The following is a 19,995-nucleotide window of genomic DNA, read 5'->3' as shown; positions in this document are numbered from 1 at the left end:
ATTTTTATTATGTTATTTGAATTCCTAGTTTATCTTTCTTATGTTCATCAACCTATGATGTTATTTTTCACTCTTAACACATTCTTTTTTCATAATTGATATATTTTTCTCGTTTAACAATTTAAATAAGACAAATTGTAAGTTATTGAATTAGCTTAAAAATTTAGTTGAAACAAAGTATAGGATTTAATAAAGAAGCTTATTTCACTAACTCAGCACTTTTGAAACCCTATTTCATGTAGGGTTTGGGCATATATGCGTAGCGATTTTCTTATTTTTATCTTTATTATGTTATTTGAATTCCTAGTTTACTTTTCTTATGTTCAACAACATTTGATATTATTTCTCACTCTTAACACATTCTTTTTTCATAGATATATTTTTCTAGTTTAACAATTTAAATAAGATAAACTATAAGTTATTGAATCGGCTTAAAAATTTAGTTAAAACAAAGTATAGTATTTAAAAATTTATTTCACTAACTCAACACTTTTGAAACCCTATTTCATGTAGGGTTTGGACATATATGCATAGCGATTTTCTTATTTTTATCTTTATTATGTTATTTGAATTCCTAGTTTACCTTTCTTATGTTCATCAACCTCTGATATTATTTCTCACTCTTAACACATTCTTTTTTCATGATACAACGTTATCAAAATTATAATACAATTTTATTTATATTATTTTAGTTTTACTAAAAAAATTATTTAAAATTTAAGATAAAACTAAAAATTATTATCTTAACTTTTAAGATTACAGATTGTTTAAAGAAAATTAAAATATAAAAAGTGATATCTATTTGAAAATATATAGTTTTAGTAAGTTAACATTGCATTTCATAGTTGATATTTTTATTATTGATAAAATTATTTTATCATCATAAGTTAAAAAATAAATTTGTATGGTATTTTTCCTCCTTAGAATTTTGGTCACAACTATTGTATTTGTTTAATTTTATTTTCTATTTTTTAATTACACTATTTTATTTTGTAGATTTTTTTAGTTTAGCAAATTTCATCCTTTTTTCAACCAACAAAATTCTTCTTCTTCTTCTTCCTTTTTAGCTTGACTCTGCCATTGACTAATGATATTTTTCTTTCACCCTCTCTCTTTAAGTGGAGCTTTACCATGTCTTCTTCTCCAAATCTTACCTCTCTTGATCCTTCATGATGTACACTTATTTTATCTTTTTATGAAGTGGCTATTTTCAAAACTTCCTTTGATATATTTATCTAGTGATTAGAAATGTTAATAATACCAAACAAGAGAATTCCATTATTACTCTTTTCTTCCTTCAAAACAAGATTGTTCAAAACAAAGAGAAAGTTGAGATTTATAGTCAAAGTTTGCATCTTTAAGGAGGAAGAGGAGAGTAGAGGCAATGTCAAAGAGAGAAAAGTTGGTTGTGAAGAAAAAGAGTGAAAGAATGAAGGGGAGTAGACAAGAAAGGTTGGAGAGATAAAGAAAAAAGAAGTGCAACGGTGACAATGGTAGAGTTCGATTAGGGAACTAAGAGTGAAAAAATAAATTCAATAGTTAGAAGACTAAAAACACATATTTTTTTCATTTTTAAAAAGAACAAAATATAAAATAAGTATATATTTTTTTTTAAAAAATTCTTTTTAAAATGAAAAGAAACATTTTTCAAATTTGCTAAATTGAGAATATAGGAAACTAAAATTAAATAAAAATAAAAGTTGAGAGACTAAAAGTACAAATATAAAGAAAAAAGATAACTTTATTAAATAAAAAAATAAGACTAAAATCGTGCACTTAAAATTAAAGGACTAAAATTAAATTAATATAATAATTAGAAGACCAAAGTATAATTAAGTTAATGTTTAAAAAATTTAAAACTTATAAATAAAAATAAATATTCAAATATAAAAGATATGGCTTTATTTAAGAATAAGAACTTATATTTAATTATAAGAATAAATTATTTTTAAATTATGGTCAAACAATTAAATATATCTTTTATGTTGTCTTTCATTTATCAGTGTTTAATGACTAGTTTTAATAAATATATTTAATTTAATTAGCTTATATATTTTGTTTTTATTATATATTGACTAATTTATTCACTAATTTTATTAAATTTTAAATTATTTTTAATTTTTATATTTGATAAAAAATTATTTTTAACTCTTTAATTTTTTATTGTTTTAGTCTATTAAAATTTTAAATTAACACTTTTATTTTTAATTAAAAGATTATCATAAATACTTGTAATATTCATATCAACAAAAAATCAAAATAAGGAATATAATAAGTACTTTTAATAAAAACATATTATTATTAAATATTGTAAAAGAATTTAATGAAGGTAGAACCATATCTCATGTAGGTCTTTCAGGACATGACACATGTTTCTTTTTATTATATTTTAAAAACTTATATTTAAAGTTATGCCGGTGATTCATACCTTGACTTCAACATCACTGTCACCAATTTGTAACATTTTTACTTTTTTTGGACTAAAACCTCACAAAATCTGTAACAATCATGTAATTTCCACCTATCTATGGTCAATCTATGGCACCACAAACATTTTAAGAAATGTGACGCATATGGTAAAACATTTTTCATCACCAAAATTTTAGTACCTTTTTTTTTGTACATTACAATTAATTGTACTACTTTGTTGCTTACCCAAATCCTTCTTTTTAAAATTTTAAAAAATAAGAATAACTTATGATGCTATGTGTATTAGCCTAATTTTAATAAGATCAATATTGTTCAAATTAGCTACATTTTAAAACATTATTAATTCAACTCCTAAAATTGTTTTAATGAAATATTATTGTAATGAATTATTTAAATTCAAACCTAGAACTTGAATCAGCTTTATTTTCTTTTTCTTTCTAAAGCCAAGCCAAGATTAGGATTTAAGAATATTCTTTAAGAATTAAATTAAGTTTAAAACATCACGGAATTGCAAAATTCAATGGGGAGCAATGGACCCCACTGCCTATTATTACATAACTCTCCAGCCCAAATCCATGAAGCAAACAAAATAATATTTCCGAAATAAAAAATATTTAAAAAATGATGTAATTTCTCTCTCTCTCTTTCTCTCTCATCCTCTGCAACAATCAACTCTCTCGCTCGTCTCTTTCCACCCTTTACGAAACTTTTTGAAACTCTCTCTTTTTCACAAGCAATCCCTGAGAAGAAGAAAAAATAAAAACGAAAAAGAGAAAAGCCAAGGTTTTCTTTCTCCTTCTGCTAAATCCAATATTCTCCTTCAACTATCGTACCCTTTTGTTCATTCTCTGTCGGTGCTTCAAAGTTTCAAACTTGATCCCAAATGGCACTTCCCCTCTGGTTTTAGGGTTCCAACGGTTACTGGGTCACCTTCAAGTTCGTTCCTTTGATGGGTTTTTGCCCCCTTCTGCAGTGCCAGGTCTTGAACTGGTTAAAGGGTCAAGCTTGGTAGTGCTAGAGTTTCAGTGGGGGCGTGGAAAAGGGAAAGGAGTTGCATTGTGTTTGTCAAAAAGGGAGGGTTTTTATCTTCTTGTTCAACTATTGCTTTGTGTTTTTTCTTGTTTTTGTGGGGCTTTTGTGAACAGTGGTTGCTTTTCGGGAAGCTTATTTTGGAAGCAATTTAGCCCTTTTGAACGTGATTGTATTTAGTGCTCTCATGGACTCACACAATGCTCTCTTTTGATCCCATCAATAGTGGGGTTTTGTGTTTTTCTTCTTTCCCTTTTTGGTTGAGGAGCCATTGGACTTGTGAAACCCGTGAATTTGGTTGTTTTATGTAGGGAGTTGGAGTAGCAGGATTTTTTTATTGAGTGAATTTTTGGTAGATCAAGGTGTTTTTTTTATGGATAGCATTGACGATTTAGCTGAAGTGTTGTTTAGATATAAGGGACATTGGATTGATGGTGATGGGTATCTATAGCATTAGCAACTTGTTTAGGATGATGAGGTTTGAGTTTTAGTCATAGGAGTGAGGTTTCACCAAGATTGTGGGGGAATTTGAGGAGGCCTTGGTGATGGAGGACATAGGGTTGTTCAAGCAAGGTTGGCAGTGGCTTCTGTCGCAGAAGGACGCCTGCTGGCGAGGTCGAACTGTGGTGACATGTTGCAAAGACAGGATTGCTGTGTTCGTTGAACGGCATTGGCCTATGGTGTGCAGGGGTTGCTCCAGATTGGGGAGCTTGCTGAGGTTGTCATTGAGTTTCTGGAAAGATTCTGCTCTGAGGGGCTTTCAGTCCTTCATTAGGTTTGGTTCAGTGATGCTCCTGCTTATAATGTGGAGCTGCTTTCTTAGTCTGACTTCGATGTATTGCTTGGTTTACGTGCTTGTTAGCATGGTATGTCTTCATTTCAACTTGTATAACTCTTCATTTTTGCAGTTTCTGATCTGTGTTTGTGTGTTGTCCACTTATTTATTTTTACTTTTAGCTGTTCTTTGGGTTATCGCTATTACCTCCTTCAGTTGAATAGCACTTTTAGAATAGTGGCAGTTATCCTAACATTTAGTGGTTGCCTTTACAATTGCCTTATTAGTCATTCTAAAATATAGATTGATACATGGAGCAACTGGGTTTCAATTGTCATTATAAAAGTGTTGGAATGCTCTATAAGATTTTTTTATATAAATAAGTTTCAACTTTCAAACCTTAAAGAATGATGTTAATTTTTATAAAAGTGAGACTCTGGAGAGTAACAAACTATGTGGATTTGACAGTTAGTATTGTCTTTTGCAAAGTGAACTTCAATAATGACAGAAAGAGCACTATGGTATAAATGGGGATTATACATTTTCCTGGCATTAGAAGCTAAACATCATAATCAGTCATTTACTCATTGTTTCCATCTAATATTATTTGAATTCATTGTATAAATATATTTGTTTATGCATAAATTAACTTGGCTTTTAACACTGTTTGTGAATTACATTATTCAGCTTCTAGGTTCTGTTGCCCATTTGGCAATTTAAATTTTAGTCTAGGAGAAAAGTTGCACTTCACTAGTGACGGATGGATCTGTACTTTATCATCTTAAATTCGGACTTGTATTTATAGTAGTTATGTATTTGCTTGCTTCAGAAATTCAGTAACATAAATCTGCCGAGAAAATTTTACATTGCTTCTCACAGTTCAATTGAATGTTTCAGGGTGTTGCTGGAGTTGCTATCCAATACTTGGGTTATACCCCTGGGGTTTTCATTGTAGGGCTTTTTGCCATCCTAATTTTGTGGATGTATGCTAACTTCTGGATAACAGGAACATTACTCATAGTAGGAGGTATGATATTTTTTCTTGTTTTTTGGGTTATAAGATCTATTCTCATAATGACGTGAATAAAAGAGGAGAGGAGGCATGCTGCATATTGTTCTATATCTTTTGTAATATATACAGTGTTATTAATTTGTTCATACCTAAGGTGATATTTTTCAGTTGTGTTTATGATTCCACACTGGGTTCAGCTGATGTTCTATAAGGGCAATGGGATACCTCTCTATTCTTGTTGGCCTAATTGAATATGTTACCTTTTTCAATCCTGAAATTTTTTTTGTCAATTATACAACTGCAGGTTATTTATTCTCCCTAAATCATGCACGCTTGGTGGTATTAATTGGAACTATATATGCTTTATACTGTGTTCAAGTACGAGTGGGATGGCTAGGTTTTTTTCTTGCTATAAACCTCGCATTCCTCTCGAATGATATTTTGAATTTTCTGCTCCAATGGTTTGATAATGTGAGCGAAAGTTCACATTCTGAAGAGCAGAAGCAATCAGAAACAGTTATTGAAAATGACTTCTCTGAAGAGTGTGAATATCCTATCCCTACTGAAGAATCTGAGAATTTGCATTCATGTAAATCCTCCAGTAAACCTGCTGTTACAACATCAGTTGTTGATAACCAGAAAGAGCTTTCTGTTAACAAAGTTGTTAGAGAACAAACAAGTTCAACTGATGAAATGAAGAGGATATTGAAGAGTCTGAATCATTATGAAGCCCTTGGTTTTGCCCGCCACAAAAAGATTGATGTAGCAATTTTGAAAAAGGAATACCGGAAAAAGGTAGTCGTTTAGATTTCTTTTGCATTGTCTATTTTATTTTGCTTCAATGTAATCAAAATATTTGTCTAAGCTGCTGGTATGTGTTTTAAGTATTATTGTGTTACAATGTATGAGGAATCACATTTTGACTTAAGTTATATTGTGTTTACTAGCCTACTTAAAGAGTGTTTGGTTTGTATTCTGTTTGCATTCATCTGATTTACTAATTATGAAATTGCCACCATCTCTTCATTTTGCTGCTTTAACCATTACTTCTGAAAATCTTGAATATCAGAAACAAAATGATGTGGCTTTTTTGTAATTATTGATGAAAACATATAATTCAAAAATGAAAACAAATACCCTCCTATATTCTGATGATCTGATGTTTTATATGGAATATTCCTTTTTTTTTTTCAATTTAATGATGTAGGCTATGCTCGTGCATCCTGATAAAAATATGGGCAGTTCTTTGGCAAGTGAGTCATTTAAGAAGCTTCAATGTGCATATGAGGTAATGTTCTGAGTTTAAGCTGCATAATCTCTCTTATATTTGATACTTGATAAACTAGCTTTTAATGCATATTTGATACATAATTTGTAAAACATAATTAATTTTGTACACTTCAATTTCTTCCGTTAACAAATTATGTGAAACTTCCAGGTTCTTTCTGACTCTGTCAAGAAGCGAGACTATGATGAGCAATTAAGAAAAGAAGAATCCATGGCTAAAAGTGTCTGCCAGAGATCCCATAGTAGTTCACATCAGGTAAATCTGATGGTATTCTTGTAAATGACTTTCGTATTCTTCTTGGGTTCTGTGTATATTCAATCCACACATCTTGTAAGTTGTAGTTTTGGAAACCAAGAATGTTTTGCTAGTTTTATACTCTATGGACATGGGTTATAAATGCTGTGAAATTCTCTTCATTCTTTATCACTTTTATACAAAAAAAATTGTTCCTTAATAATCTGTGTGATAGTTAAGCAGTTCCTTAAAGCAGTGCTATGACAGTGCTATACAGAAACTTGAAAAAGTTGTGTCCAAGTGAAAACATTTATAATTCTAGTGGGACACATTTAATTTTAATGTGTTGTTGTGTTGGTCTACTCTGTTCATGCTTCTTCTATGACCATCATCTTTAAAATGTTACTCTCATGGCCCCTGGGCTTTTGACTAGCCAGCTAGAATCTGTATTTGATGAAAGTCTCCTTGACACATTTACTCCCTTTTGGAGCAAAATCAATAATAGAATTCTAATCTTTAACCCTACTGTTAATCATAATGTTGTATGACAGTTGCTTTTGTTAATCTCAATCTTTGGTTTCAAGTTGAAAATTATAATTTCTTCTGTCTGCTTCCTATTTTTCAAATACAAATGTTTGCTTACAAAAGGACCTGTAACTGATTTGGTGATGTAAAATAGAATAGAAAAGAATGGATACATAATATGTTTAAATGAAATATGTGCTAATGGGGTAAGAGGAATTTTATGATTATCAAAATCACCTCTATCAAACAATAACATGATTTCAGAATGAGATCAATGCAATTGATTGCCTGTGTACTTGTTTACTGAATACTTGGCTGACTGATGATCTTTATTAAAAAGTAGTGATGATACATTTAATGTATTCTCTGTAGGATAATGCTGATTATCGTTCTGAAGAATCCAGACGAATACAGTGCACCAAGTGTGGGAATTCACATATTTGGGTATGTACTAACAGGAGCAAGGCCAAAGCAAGATGGTGTCAGGTCTGATTTCTTTCCTTTACTTGCTGATTATTGTATGCATTTCTCCTCTTTCTCTCTATTTCATGCTCACGTTATCTTCTGAATTTTACTTATTCTCTGGAAGCAGGATTGCTGTCAGTTTCATCAAGCCAAGGATGGAGATGGATGGGTTGAATATAAAGGTTCTTTGGTTTTTGACAGGCCTCAAAAGGTAGAATGGTTCATAGCGAATAGTTTTCATGACTTATCTTATATTGTTTGCATTTAGTTTCTAAATTCAATCTTGTTTCCGTAGGTGGAGATTCCACGTGCTTTTGTTTGTGCAGAGAGCAAAATTTTTGATGTGTCGGAATGGGCTATATGTCAGGTCAGTGTACATATAATGCATATTTACCTGATTTGGTGCTTTATTCTGAAGTTTCAAGTCTAGAGAAAGAAATCAAAACATCATGGCAATCAGAAAGGGTGAAACATGCAAATATTGGGTTCATTTGTTATGAATGACAATGAGCAGTGATAATTATTAAATTCTTTGATGAATTCCAATTGATTGGAATTGCATTGACGTAGCATTTTGGTTATTGGTGAGCGTGGATGTTACAAAATTACAGAATCCATAATCATCTGATTAAGAATGAAATCTGGAGCCTGTTTAGTTTGAGAACATGTTATCTATTTTCACTTTCACTTTTTATTACAAAAATGCTACCATCGTTTTACTTTGTTTTCTATTTTCAAAGGTTTGAACAGAAAACAGTAAATCAATTATTTATTATTTTCACTGTTTTTATATAAATCTTTGAAAACATAAAACAAAATGAAAACAGTGTGATATTTTTGTTATTAAAAAGTGAAAATAGGAAGTAAAAACAGAAGAGATTACCTCAAAGTAAATAGACCCTTGGGAATTCTTGCTTATTTTTACAATAAAGATTAGTTGGTCCCTTATTTTGGTCTCTTAGTACAAGGCAGTGGTTATGTTTGTTCGGCCCCTTTGTTGGAGTTGAGGCGATGAGAACTTTCCTAGGGTTAAAACTTAAAATAAGAGGGTTGATAAGAAATCTTGACCGAAAAGGATTAATTTTTACTCTACTTTATGTGCCTGACAGCTTACTTCATTTTGTGCAGGGAATGGCTTGTAGGCCTAACACCCATCGACCGAGCTTCCGAGTAAACATGGTTGGCTTGGAGAAAAGCCAGCGTTGCAACTCGAGTAGATATCCATGGGATTTGGACGCTGAAATGATGATGGATGAAGATGAAGAGGCATTTGACCTGTGGCTTCAGCAGGCTCTAGCATCTGGTCTCTTTTGTGAGACCTCCAAACGCAGGAAGAGTTGGAGTCCATTCAAATTGCATCAAAAGAAAGGGAAGAAGCAATGGCGAAGAACGTCATGCTGAAGCTGAAGTCTATAGGGAAAGTTCATAGTTCATTGCATGTCCCCAAGGGATTGATGGAGTAAACATTTTGTAGACGAAAAGTGATGGATATCCACAGCTGAGATTAAAAAAAACAAGAAGGAATGGTTACCAACACTAAAAAATGCGCCTTTATTGTCATCAAAGATAGATGAAAGCCATGGATTAAATTATGAGAACCAAGGTTGGCAAGTTACTTAACCACATTCCATATTTGTTTTAAGGTGTTAGAAGTGCAAAAAAACCCTTGGTTTCTAAGTGTTTGCCTCATTGCTTTTCTGGTCACCGAGCATGAGCTGGTTGACATGGATCTGTGGCTTAGTGTATCCTTTTGAGGATTACCAAGGACTTCTACTTTTGGTCCTTTGTACATACGGCTAATAAAATTTTCTCATTTGGCTTCTGACTTTGATTATCAGCATTCATTTTAGAGTTAAATGTTCTGTCCACAACTTTTTTTCTCTCCCTTTCCTTTTACATTCCTTTGTGTGTTATTGGATGGCATTTCTATGTATTCAATATTTTAAGTTTTAGAATGCATTTGAAAATACAATTTAATTAAGGATTTATTCAATAAGATCTTTTTGTGATAACTTATTTTATGAATTTTAATCATAAAATTTCTTAAAATTAGGATTTGAACATCTAAGTTGAGGACTACTATGGAGATGAAGCATTTAATTAAGATCAAATATTTTTGTTCAGCTATCTTCTCAAGTTTTAATTTACATTCTATTATTCAATTGATCTAATTTTGAAATATAATGGTGAATTATTATGGTCGTCATTTTCTTATGTAATATGATATTTTTCATATGAAAAGTATTAATACAATGTATTTTTATATGAAGTATTTTTTTTCTTGATTTTTATTTAGACTACTATTAAAGACATGTTTGGAAACCAATTATTTTTAAGAAATGATTTTTTCAAAAAAAATTCAAATATTTTTTTCTTAAATTATTTTTTCAAAAATATTTAATTCATTATACAATAAGTGAATGACTTAACCAATCTTGTATTTATCCAAGTATGCTATAGTCATTTATAGAACTCACATGGCCTGGGACCCATATATATATATATATATGATTTTGAGAAATCAATTTGTTTGATTTGCCTCGTGGAGAACTATTACTAAATATATCGCAGTGACACTAACGAGATAAGATGTTAAGGTTATTATAGTTTTAGTTAATCTCAATTTAATTTTTTTTATAATTCCTTCCTTAACATTAAAACTCTCATCTCTTTAATTTTATTTCTAACTAATAAAATATGATATTGATTATTTTTAAATATTATATATTATTTTTATATTCTTAACTTTAAAAATCCTTGTATAATATACGAAAAATTTTGTTAATTAGTTTTAAAAATTATGGTGAGTGGAACATGTTTATTATTATGCTACTTTCCTAGGTTTTACATTATTTGTAAGTTGTTTTTCATGTTTTATATTATTGCATGTGAATAGCGTTTGTAATGATTTGATCAAATAATTTAAATGGTGAATCTGATTCAATATGATCCCTAATTCATTGTTCAGCGGCTAGTTTTTGCAGATTTTATCAATACTTTAAGACAAATGCCAAAAGTATTTTGTTAAGAAAATAAAAACAGAATATCTATTAAGTTATGATTTTTTTAAAAACAAAGATTATTATATTTTTAGTTTCTGAATTTTAATTAATGTATCATTTAAGTTTCTTTAATTTTAATTTATCACATTTAGTTCTCATAATTTTTTAATTATATAAACTAAATCTTTCATTCCAAATTTTTATTCAATAATTAATAAAAATATAACACAATATGATATATTATTGATTTATATAATTTTAAAATAATATTTAAATAAAAATAAAAATGGTTATATTTTACATTTTATCTTTATCTAAATAATTTATATATTTTTTATTAATTTATACAAGTCAATATCACATGTTTGTTACGTTTATATTAACTGTTGATGAAATTTATGATAAAAGTTAATTTAAATAATTAAAAATTATGAAATTTAAATGCATGAATTATTTTAAAAAGGAAATTATAATTATACATATGTTAAAATATAAAATTATAGTTATAATTAAAAATATTTTATGGCTGATTTTAAATATTTGAAAATAATTTTTTATTAAAAATATATTTATTGTAATTTGGTCATTTACAAAAAGCTACATCTAATGAAAGTCTTAAGACATAGGAGGACCAAACATCACAGCATACTCATATGAAATTGCGTGCACTGCACATTGCGTAATCAATTCAATTGTTAGAAAAGGTGACAAAAATTCCTTAATCGCAATAAACCATTGTATATGACAAAATTGCATGCGTATGTAAAAATAATAATAATGATAATGATGATGATAATTGGATCCAAAAAATATGATTAAATGAAACAAATAAAAAAAGACAAAAAAAAAATGAATGTAAGGAAGCATGGGATCTGAGACAGAGACAACAATTAACAAACACAGAGAAGATAGAAGAGAGGAGAGAGAGACAGAGAGTTAGAGAGAGAAGGAGAGAGCAGAGACACCATTCGGTGCTCCGCTGAATACGGTTGTGGCCCCACCGCTCCGGTGAGTGACTTCTGTCCTTTTCCTTCAACTTGATCTTCATTTTCTGTCTCTTTATTCAGTTTCAAAGCTGCTCCATTTGTTCCACCCCATTATCAAGTTCAGTATTTTTTTTTTTTACCTAAATTTGTAATCTTTTTGGTTTTTTCTCAATACCCATTTAATTTGATGATTTAGTTGCAATGATTGCTCGTTATGGGGGATGGAGGCTTTAGAATTTTTGGTTGGGTTGAGGAGTTATTGAACTTCTTCGAAAACCAATGCTTATTTTATCCTCAGATGTGTGTTTCTTTGTAGAAAAAGCTTTCAACTTTGCTTGATTTGATGGGCTGGGTGGTGTGTGCTAGCGAGCTTGCACATGGATTTTTCAACTTTGTTGTGTGGATGTAATGATTCTGCTATTTTTGTTTTGTGCCTTGTGCCCAATTAGTTTTTGACATGGTTGAAGATCAAATATTGTTGTTATTTTTGAGCCTTGCTTAATTGCAAATTTGTAGTTGTGGAAGATCACTGGTAAGCTAGGTAGCATTTCTTTGAGGAATCATTGTTCATTGAAAAGTTTTTTGCTTTTGATTAGGATAGGTGTTGTATGCTTTTTTCAACCCTGTAGTGTGGATACCAATATGGAGAAGCAAAATGACGTGAAATAAAATGATATGAAACTTATGTAATATCCATTAGAGTCTCACTTGATAAAGATGGACTTGCAGTTTCCCTGTAACCTTTGGTTGCATTTTCTTCTTTCATTGTTACTTTTAAATCATGCGATTACACTTAAAATGATGCTGTGTTATGATTTCACGAAGCATTTTATTGACTAGGTAGGTTTAATAAAGTTTTCAGCCAATTATTCCTCTGTCCCATTTGTGCCCAGTAAACCAAATTCTCTGATTAGATGTTCAGGGCCTGAAGTATGGAATGAGTTGCTGAATGTCTGTATTATAAGTATAACTGCTGTTAGCTGTAGGTTTTTGATTTAGAAAAGATGTATGTTTGTTGTACTGTCCATACTGGTCTTTCTTTTTGATGAGGTGTGTGGTTTGTTCATTGTACATATTTGAATATCTCCTATATGTCTTTAAATGGGTAAACAGGGAATTGGCTATGCTTTTCCTAACTCTTGTATCTTTTTTTGTCCATGAACTTTTATTGAAGTAAGTTTGGTAATGATGGCTTGTGCATGTATGAAAGCATTTTCAAATTCCCGTTCTCAAAGAAACAATTTATTTCATTGCTAGAGTCTGACGTGTCTGAAGAGCTTTCTGAATTCTAATCATTGCTAACCTAGGACTTTATTCACAAATGTGGTATTTTGTGCATTTGAGAATTTTCTGCTAACCTGGCCTGTTGTTGCAGCTGCAGTTTTACACTCAAAAGGACCTCATGTCTAACATAGAGCATAACAAAGGTCTTGGACTGATGGATGTGGATGCATCAGATGAGTCGGCTAACGACATGCCATCATCCCAGAAGCAGGTGGTATTCTGATCTTGTTTTTTGAATGCTCAAATTAAAATTAATTTCACTTTGCATCACATAATCTTCATTGAGGTTGAACCTTGGCACAATGGTAAGTTTGCTGCCTTGTGTGTTGGAGCCTTGGAGGTCATGGTTAAATCCTGGAAATAGTCTCTCCAGTTGTGGGAGTAAGGCTGTGTATATTTACCCTTCCCAAATCCAGGAAGTCCTTGTGAGATTCATAACCTCTTTACTAAGAGGTTGTTTTACTTCCCGAAGAATTTCTTTTATTGTGACTTGTTAATTCATAAACCTTGTAGGAGGAGGCTGTAAAGAAAAAATATGGAGGAATCGTGCCCAAAAAGCCACCACTCATATCTAAGGTGTGTGCGTGTGGATTTGTGTTAATTTGTTTGTCACTTGAGTTTATGATATCATGATGCATAGTGCCCATGAATATTTGTTGGTATATTCTGATTCATTTAAACTCAACTTTATGCTAGGACCATGAGCGTGCTTACTTTGATTCTGCGGATTGGGCACTTGGAAAGGTACTTCTGGAAACCATGCCGCCATCATAGTTGGTTATATTTGAATTTTCTGACGCTTTTCTGTGCCCTCACATGAAACAGCAAGGTGGAGAGAAGCCTAAGGGACCACTTGAGGCTCTTCGCCCTAAATTGCAGGTAGTTAACCGATGTTCTAATACCTGATTTAGATAGTGGAATTGCTTTCTATGACTTGATAATAATTTTTCTTCTGATGTGTGGATTGCCTGCTGCCTAATGGTCTTTGACTGTTTCTTGAAATCGTTATATGTCATTGGCAGTTGTAAAGTCTAAAAAAAATTAAACTCAGATAATGTTAGATTAGGTATGGGAACAGGCTTGTGGATAATATTTGTTATTTGTAGTGTTATGCGTGTCTAACATTATTTTGCATGCTTGTTAATAAATTGGTTGGTAAAGTTTCCAATGATCAAAGATTTAGAATAAACTGAAATAGAATAATGGTTATATTATTTACTTTAGACAATTAAATTTGAATTTTTCCATTTAGTTATGGGATTTGGATCAGCACTTGCTATATAATGGCTGTGTTAATGTTAACTGCTAGCTTCTTCACATTACAATAAAAATAAATGGGTAATAAGATTACAGAATCTTGAGGATGATGCCTTCGTTATTCACTGACTTTTTACCATCATAAAGGATGTTGCTCCATAGACCATAGCGTCCCCTATCCCCTACCACCCCCTTCTCTACAGTTTTTGGAAAGTGAAAGCTTCAAATCTCTAATCATCTGTCTAATTTTCATTTTGAAACAAAAATAATGGCCTGTTTGTTTAAGTTTTTTCCTAGAAAAAGTAATTTTTTATTAAAAATTGATTACAGAATTTTATGATTCTATTACTTATTTTAAAAAAGAGAAAAAACCCAAAAGAAAAAAAGAAGTTTTAGACTCTATTTGGAAGAGTTTACGGAAATAGCCTGGGACTCTCAAGCTCTTTTCAACTTGTTTCAATAAGCTTCTTTTCAACTTGTTCCAAGAAGTTTTATGGGCAAATATGTAGTATAAGTTCTCACATGATAGAAAGTTTATTAAATAAGTGCTTATGTACCCATAGATCCTTAGTACATTTCTTAGAGGCTAGGAAGATTAGATTTATGTGTGTTCAATCATGCCTTAAATCTAATTATACCTGCCACTCTCATGTCTCATGTAATGTGCATGACAAATCTCTGGTTGGCGCTTCTGCTTTTCAGCCAACACAGCAGCAAACGCGTTACCGGAAATCTCCATACGCTCCTTCAGGAGAAGGTATGTTTAATTTTGTTGGCTTATAGTCAATTAAAATGTTTAAACATAGATTCCTTTTTCCCTTATGATTCTCTACATCTTCTAAAAGAACTAACTAAATTTTCATGTATTGTCATAAAGAAGGGGGAAGTGTTCCATCAGAGGATGCACCTTCCAATGAGTAAGCAGCAGTCAGTCTTTTGATGATGTGCTGACAATTGTTGTAATACCTCAGTGTAGGTATGACTTTTTGTTGTTTTCAACAATAAAGGAAGTTCATCATGTATTCATATTAGCACAAGACATGGCAAACTATTTTACTTGAACCTACGCTGTAGACACATACTTGGGATTATGATTGTGTTTTACTCCCCCTACCCCCAAAAAACAAAACAAAACACACCCTTCTCTCTTTATTTGACTAAAGGCAATAAAAAAGGTAAAAGGTTTAATTATACATTTGCTTTCAACGCATTGTACTGTTTGCCATTTTAGTTCCTACATGAAAAAAATCCTACGTGCTCTTATATGAAAAATTGTTTATGAATTAGTCCATTTCGATTATCAAAGTTTAGTATTGTTAATTAAATACATTTCCTATACTTGACATTGATTTTTATTTTAATTCATATAAAAAGTATTCTTCATTTTGGTTCTTCCATGTGAAAAACTTTACAATTTGGTTTTGGTCTTTACACATAGTATTTCATTTTTCATTTGGATCTTTATATAAACTTACTTTAACGCCGTTATAATTATAGTAAATGGTGGAGATCAATTCATAAAATTTTGATATATAAAGACTAGGATGTGTCCTGATCGTGTTAGCTGTCATAAGACAAGGTCACATATGACTATTAGGCACACAGCTAAATTGGCTCACAGTATACCAACCTTAGGCGGTTAGAAAGTGACTTTTCTTTTCGAATAGAAATTAGATTGAAAATGGGCATGGACTGAATTTTATTTCCAACCAAAAAAGGTGTGCAGACAACACTTTTACTTGTGAAATTTCTTCCCTTTCTCACGTAAAATTTTACTCAAATACAAAAAATAATAGGAACTTCCTTGATTTATTTCAATGTGTGATATATTTTTAAAATATATATAAATATTAACTTTTAGATAATTAATATATAAATGTTTAAATTATATAAAATTTGATATAGATGATTTTGAAAATAAAATAAAATAAAATAATTTAATGGTCAAATTAGTTAATTTTATATTTTATGAAAAAATTATTAGGAAATTGTAAGTAATCAAGTTTGATACACATCATTTATAGTCATTTTTATTTGACATCTAATTTTTTTTTCTTAATCAAATAAATTATGAAAGGTTTTTTAGACAAATTATTTGTTGGTGGATTTATATTCAATAATGGGCCAAGTTTTCTTCCTCTTAATAGGGTAAAATTTTTTAGAGTATAATGTTAATCATAGTTTAAAAAAATTAAAAAAATGATAAATATTACAAAAAAAAATTACAAACACTTATAAAAGATGAAAAGGATAAAAATTACAATAAAGGGAAGAGGAGGAATTGCCTAGTTTAACTTTAGTTTTTATTAATCATTTTGTTTAGTTTATTCTTCTACTGTTACGTCAATTGACTTTAATATTTTTATATTCATCTTTCGCTAATCATTTATAAAAACTAGCCGTCTGAGGACTAACGGGCCTTGTTGCTTAACATAAAATAATCGCATACTTTACCATATAATTTGTAGTTAAAATTTTTTTACACATTTCAATTACGTTTGGTGGTTTTAACATAATCTGAAAGCTTCTGAATAATTGGCTAGTAGTTTCCTTGTACCGACTTTTTTAAAACCTTTTTTCAAACATAAAAAATTTAAATTTTTAGCCATTTGTAATTCATTCGTCATAATTTAAATTTCATTGATTACAACTCTTCGTATCGAGCAAATAACCCAAAATAACTTGCAAGCAAAGTTTTTTTTTTACCAAAAAAATTAAGAACCTGTTTGTTTCTGTTTTGGTTTTTAAATTTTAAAAAATTATATTTTAAAATTATTTTTAAGAAGAAAATAAAAATAAACCATGCATTAACAAACAAATTCTATTTTTTTACTTTAAAAAGAAAAAACCGTTTAAAAACAAACAAGTTTTAAATAGCTTAGATCTCGGTTTCAGCTCCCTTCAAATCGAGCAAAAATTCAGAAAAATTAACCTGTTTTGGCATTTGATGAAGTTCAACGCAAATCAATCAAGTCATGGAAAGTGAAGAACATTGACTCCATTGGAACGAGAGAAATGCCAACACACTCTAATATACTCTATTTCAAACACATTATAGTCTCAACTCCCAACCACGCGCCTACCATATACAATCGACTAATAAAAAATCCCTATGTGCCCATTTGCCGATCATTATATGCACAGTATTTTGGAGCTTTTGACAATCACAGACATCTAATGCAAAACTATTTGATGGAAAAGAAAACAAAATCTCTATTACCCGAAGGATTGACTATCCCCCCCCCCCTGTGCAATATTCCAAAAGACTCGACTCGTCCCAAGAATCAAAACATCATAGCTCATAGATGTGTATTCAAGAATTTTAGTGTGATTGTGGTTTATGGTTATCAAACGTTTTACTTATTACAAAATAAAACATTTATCAAATATGAATCATAAAATCCAGAAACTGCATGGGTTCTTAAAACCACAACTTGTAATGGAATTAAAATCGTAGAAGAAACAAGGTTTTGAGGGACAACGAAACAAGCAGGCGGCTGGTATCAGGCACCATAAAAAAGAATTTCACTCGACATTGCTGGAAAGAAAGCCATTTGAGTGTAAAAAGGAACCGCTGGAAAGATGAATGCCGGTAAGAAATTTTCACGGATCACAAAGTATTAACCCTGCAAGATCGTACGACAAATAATTTCTCGAAATACATCAAAACCTTTATTTGGAAGCTTTTAGCCTTCATGCAGCAAAATGCGAAAAAGAAGCAAAGGAACCAAATTGACTTGGTTAATAGAAACACAGATAAGTCGAGCAGTTAGGCTAAGATCATCAACTTAGCTTTGGTTGGCCTGTTTAAGGCTAAATCTATCGCAATGGTCACATCCATGCTTTTAAGGCAATATCTTTTAGGGTCAAATGAATGTGGCTGACACAATGAATCACTTCCAATCAGACTGATATGGAAGGACAAGAACTGGAGAATACAGCCTCACTACATATCAAATAAGGTGACTCACAACTAGAAAAGTAAAAACTTCAATTTTGAGCCCCCTTATATTTTTTTATCTGGGTTTTTGGAATGCAAACTGACTACTAGATGAATTACACACTGCCCATTGAATTCAGTCAAAAATCAAAGTTCTAAAAATTTGATTAATCAAATAGTCACTTTTAATAACTTCGTCTAAAATTCTACTGGTTCTCCCTCAACCCATATTTACCGAACTAAAAGTTATACAATATACTCTCCTTACTAGTGCCTCCCCAAAGGTATTCTTTCTTATAAGTACTTATTTAGAAATTTATCCAAACTAGACCACAGTCCAAGTGGAAAAGCTGACAGAGTAAATAAATGGGACGAAAGCTTTGGAAGCACGTGGTTTCCAATTAAGGAGGATATATAGAATATATGTTCAGGAAGACTGTTCGAGCACTAATTTGGAAGCGAAAATTGAAGATCATACCATAAGACAAATCACGCAATTTAGTTGGTCTATCATACAAGAAGACAAAGAAATAAAGGATTATAACCATAAGATTCTAGCTGGGGATTAAATTGGAGAAATGCTTCTCCTGTTATTTATGAAAAGAGCATCCCTATCTGAAAAGAAATTTGATCACATGGGGACTTAGGTCCCACATTAGAAGTATGACATTTCTAGTGTGGGGTTTATTAGACCTTGAGCTCTCCAAATACAACGGTTAGCTTTTGTGGTGTGGTTCTCCCAAGGTTCATCAATTATATCAAAGTCAACTTGTGTAGGCACAGGGACTGCAGAGCATCACGGGATGTTAGAATCTCAACTGTATGGTATGGGACTTGAGTCTCAATTTAGAAGTGTGGGATTCTGATGTTGGGTTTTTAAGATCTTAGGATCTCCAACTAGCTACTTTTTAATTCGAAGATATAGAACAGAGAATCCCCTTTGACATCAACAGATTTGAGCCCAAAGGACATGAATGGAACAGAGACAACAAAATTAATGACAGTGGATTGTGGGTTGGCCGGAAATGTTGCCAAAGTAGCAAGGGTTCGCTGGAAATGCACCAGTGTGTTATGGTGTTAGACAGTTTGCGTCAAACAGAGGTACACAGGAGAGCAGAGCATCCATTTGATAAATGTCATTCAGTGTGAACCAGTGTTTCAAACTATCTACAGAAAAAATTAAAACAAATTATGAAATGATCCCCAAAAAACTCCATGGACAAGTGATATTAAGGGGGTAAAGAAGGTCTTTTAAGTGCCTGTTACCAATCATGGTCACTAAAATGCAAACTAGCGTGTGAATAGGATTGTAAAAGCAGATACTACAGCAGCTCCATGAAGATGCAACACAATGGCCTCCATATAGTGGCCAGAGAGTCAGGGAATTAAAGAAGGTTTTTTAAGTCCCTGTTACCAATCATGGCCACAAATGCAAAATAGCGTGTGAATACAACCGTGAAAGCAGATACTACAGCAGCTCCATGAAGATGCAACACAATGACTTCCACAGTGCCCAGAAGGGCCACAACGCCATTATATGGGACACTACTGCATACTATTAATTACTATGGTTACATTGTAAACATTTGATAGAAATCTAGTATCATTATGAGGAAACACGTACTCCCCAATTTACTGAAATGAAAAGACACACACTCAACAGTTCTTCAAGGCATCCCACCTCCTAAGCCAAAAGGCCCTAACTCTCACAGTTGACAAGCTGACCTCTCTATCTCAATCTTATTTATAGAGGCAATATGCATTATTT

At 31.4% G+C, this 19,995-nt stretch overlaps 2 protein-coding genes across 4 annotated transcripts; both read left to right on the top strand.

The window, feature by feature from the left end:
• The first annotated feature begins 3,012 nt into the window (after nucleotides 1-3,012).
• On the top strand, nucleotides 3,013-9,263 carry LOC113853883 (dnaJ homolog dnj-5-like). 2 transcript variants are annotated; one of them, XM_027484569.1, is made up of 9 exons: nucleotides 3,013-4,325; nucleotides 5,132-5,261; nucleotides 5,551-6,041; nucleotides 6,454-6,534; nucleotides 6,685-6,789; nucleotides 7,666-7,779; nucleotides 7,886-7,969; nucleotides 8,054-8,125; nucleotides 8,887-9,263. In XM_027484569.1, the coding sequence occupies exons 1-9, from the start codon at nucleotides 4,005-4,007 to the stop codon at nucleotides 9,157-9,159; spliced, it is 1,671 nt and encodes a 556-aa protein (XP_027340370.1). In that variant the 5' UTR covers nucleotides 3,013-4,004; the 3' UTR covers nucleotides 9,160-9,263. The 2 variants fall into 2 exon arrangements, with proteins under 2 accessions (XP_027340370.1, XP_027340371.1); XM_027484570.1 differs by having other exon boundaries at nucleotides 4,132-4,234.
• Nucleotides 9,264-11,664: 2,401 nt separating this feature from the next.
• Nucleotides 11,665-15,449, top strand: LOC113855187. Of its 2 annotated transcripts, none has more exons than XM_027486709.1 (7): nucleotides 11,665-11,768; nucleotides 13,122-13,241; nucleotides 13,544-13,606; nucleotides 13,727-13,774; nucleotides 13,856-13,909; nucleotides 14,990-15,044; nucleotides 15,165-15,449. In XM_027486709.1, exons 2-7 carry the CDS (start codon nucleotides 13,149-13,151, stop codon nucleotides 15,206-15,208), a joined length of 357 nt encoding a protein of 118 aa, XP_027342510.1. In that variant the 5' UTR covers nucleotides 11,665-11,768; nucleotides 13,122-13,148; the 3' UTR covers nucleotides 15,209-15,449. The 2 variants fall into 2 exon arrangements, with proteins under 2 accessions (XP_027342510.1, XP_027342509.1); XM_027486708.1 differs by having other exon boundaries at nucleotides 11,671-11,894.
• Nucleotides 15,450-19,995: the final 4,546 nt, after the last annotated feature.

Source organism: Abrus precatorius, unplaced genomic scaffold (genome assembly GCF_003935025.1).
Source record: "Abrus precatorius isolate BTA unplaced genomic scaffold, Abrus_2018 Scaffold11, whole genome shotgun sequence".
In the NCBI taxonomy this organism is placed as follows: domain Eukaryota; kingdom Viridiplantae; phylum Streptophyta; class Magnoliopsida; order Fabales; family Fabaceae; genus Abrus; species Abrus precatorius.
The sequence above is the reverse complement of the archived record's forward strand: the minus strand, read 5'-3'. Positions and strand labels throughout refer to the sequence as shown.

Excerpts from the sequence above, each read along its gene's own strand:
- LOC113853883 (XM_027484569.1), top strand. The coding sequence starts at position 4,005 with ATGGAGGACATAGGGTTGTTCAAGCAAGGTTGGCAGTGGCTTCTGTCG. Across the intron at positions 5,262-5,550 it reads AACATTACTCATAGTAGGAG|GTTATTTATTCTCCCTAAAT; the intron begins GTATGATATTTT and ends ATACAACTGCAG. Across the intron at positions 8,126-8,886 it reads CGGAATGGGCTATATGTCAG|GGAATGGCTTGTAGGCCTAA; the intron begins GTCAGTGTACAT and ends CATTTTGTGCAG.
- LOC113855187 (XM_027486709.1), top strand. The coding sequence starts at position 13,149 with ATGTCTAACATAGAGCATAACAAAGGTCTTGGACTGATGGATGTGGAT. Across the intron at positions 13,775-13,855 it reads CGGATTGGGCACTTGGAAAG|CAAGGTGGAGAGAAGCCTAA; the intron begins GTACTTCTGGAA and ends CACATGAAACAG. Across the intron at positions 15,045-15,164 it reads ATACGCTCCTTCAGGAGAAG|AAGGGGGAAGTGTTCCATCA; the intron begins GTATGTTTAATT and ends ATTGTCATAAAG.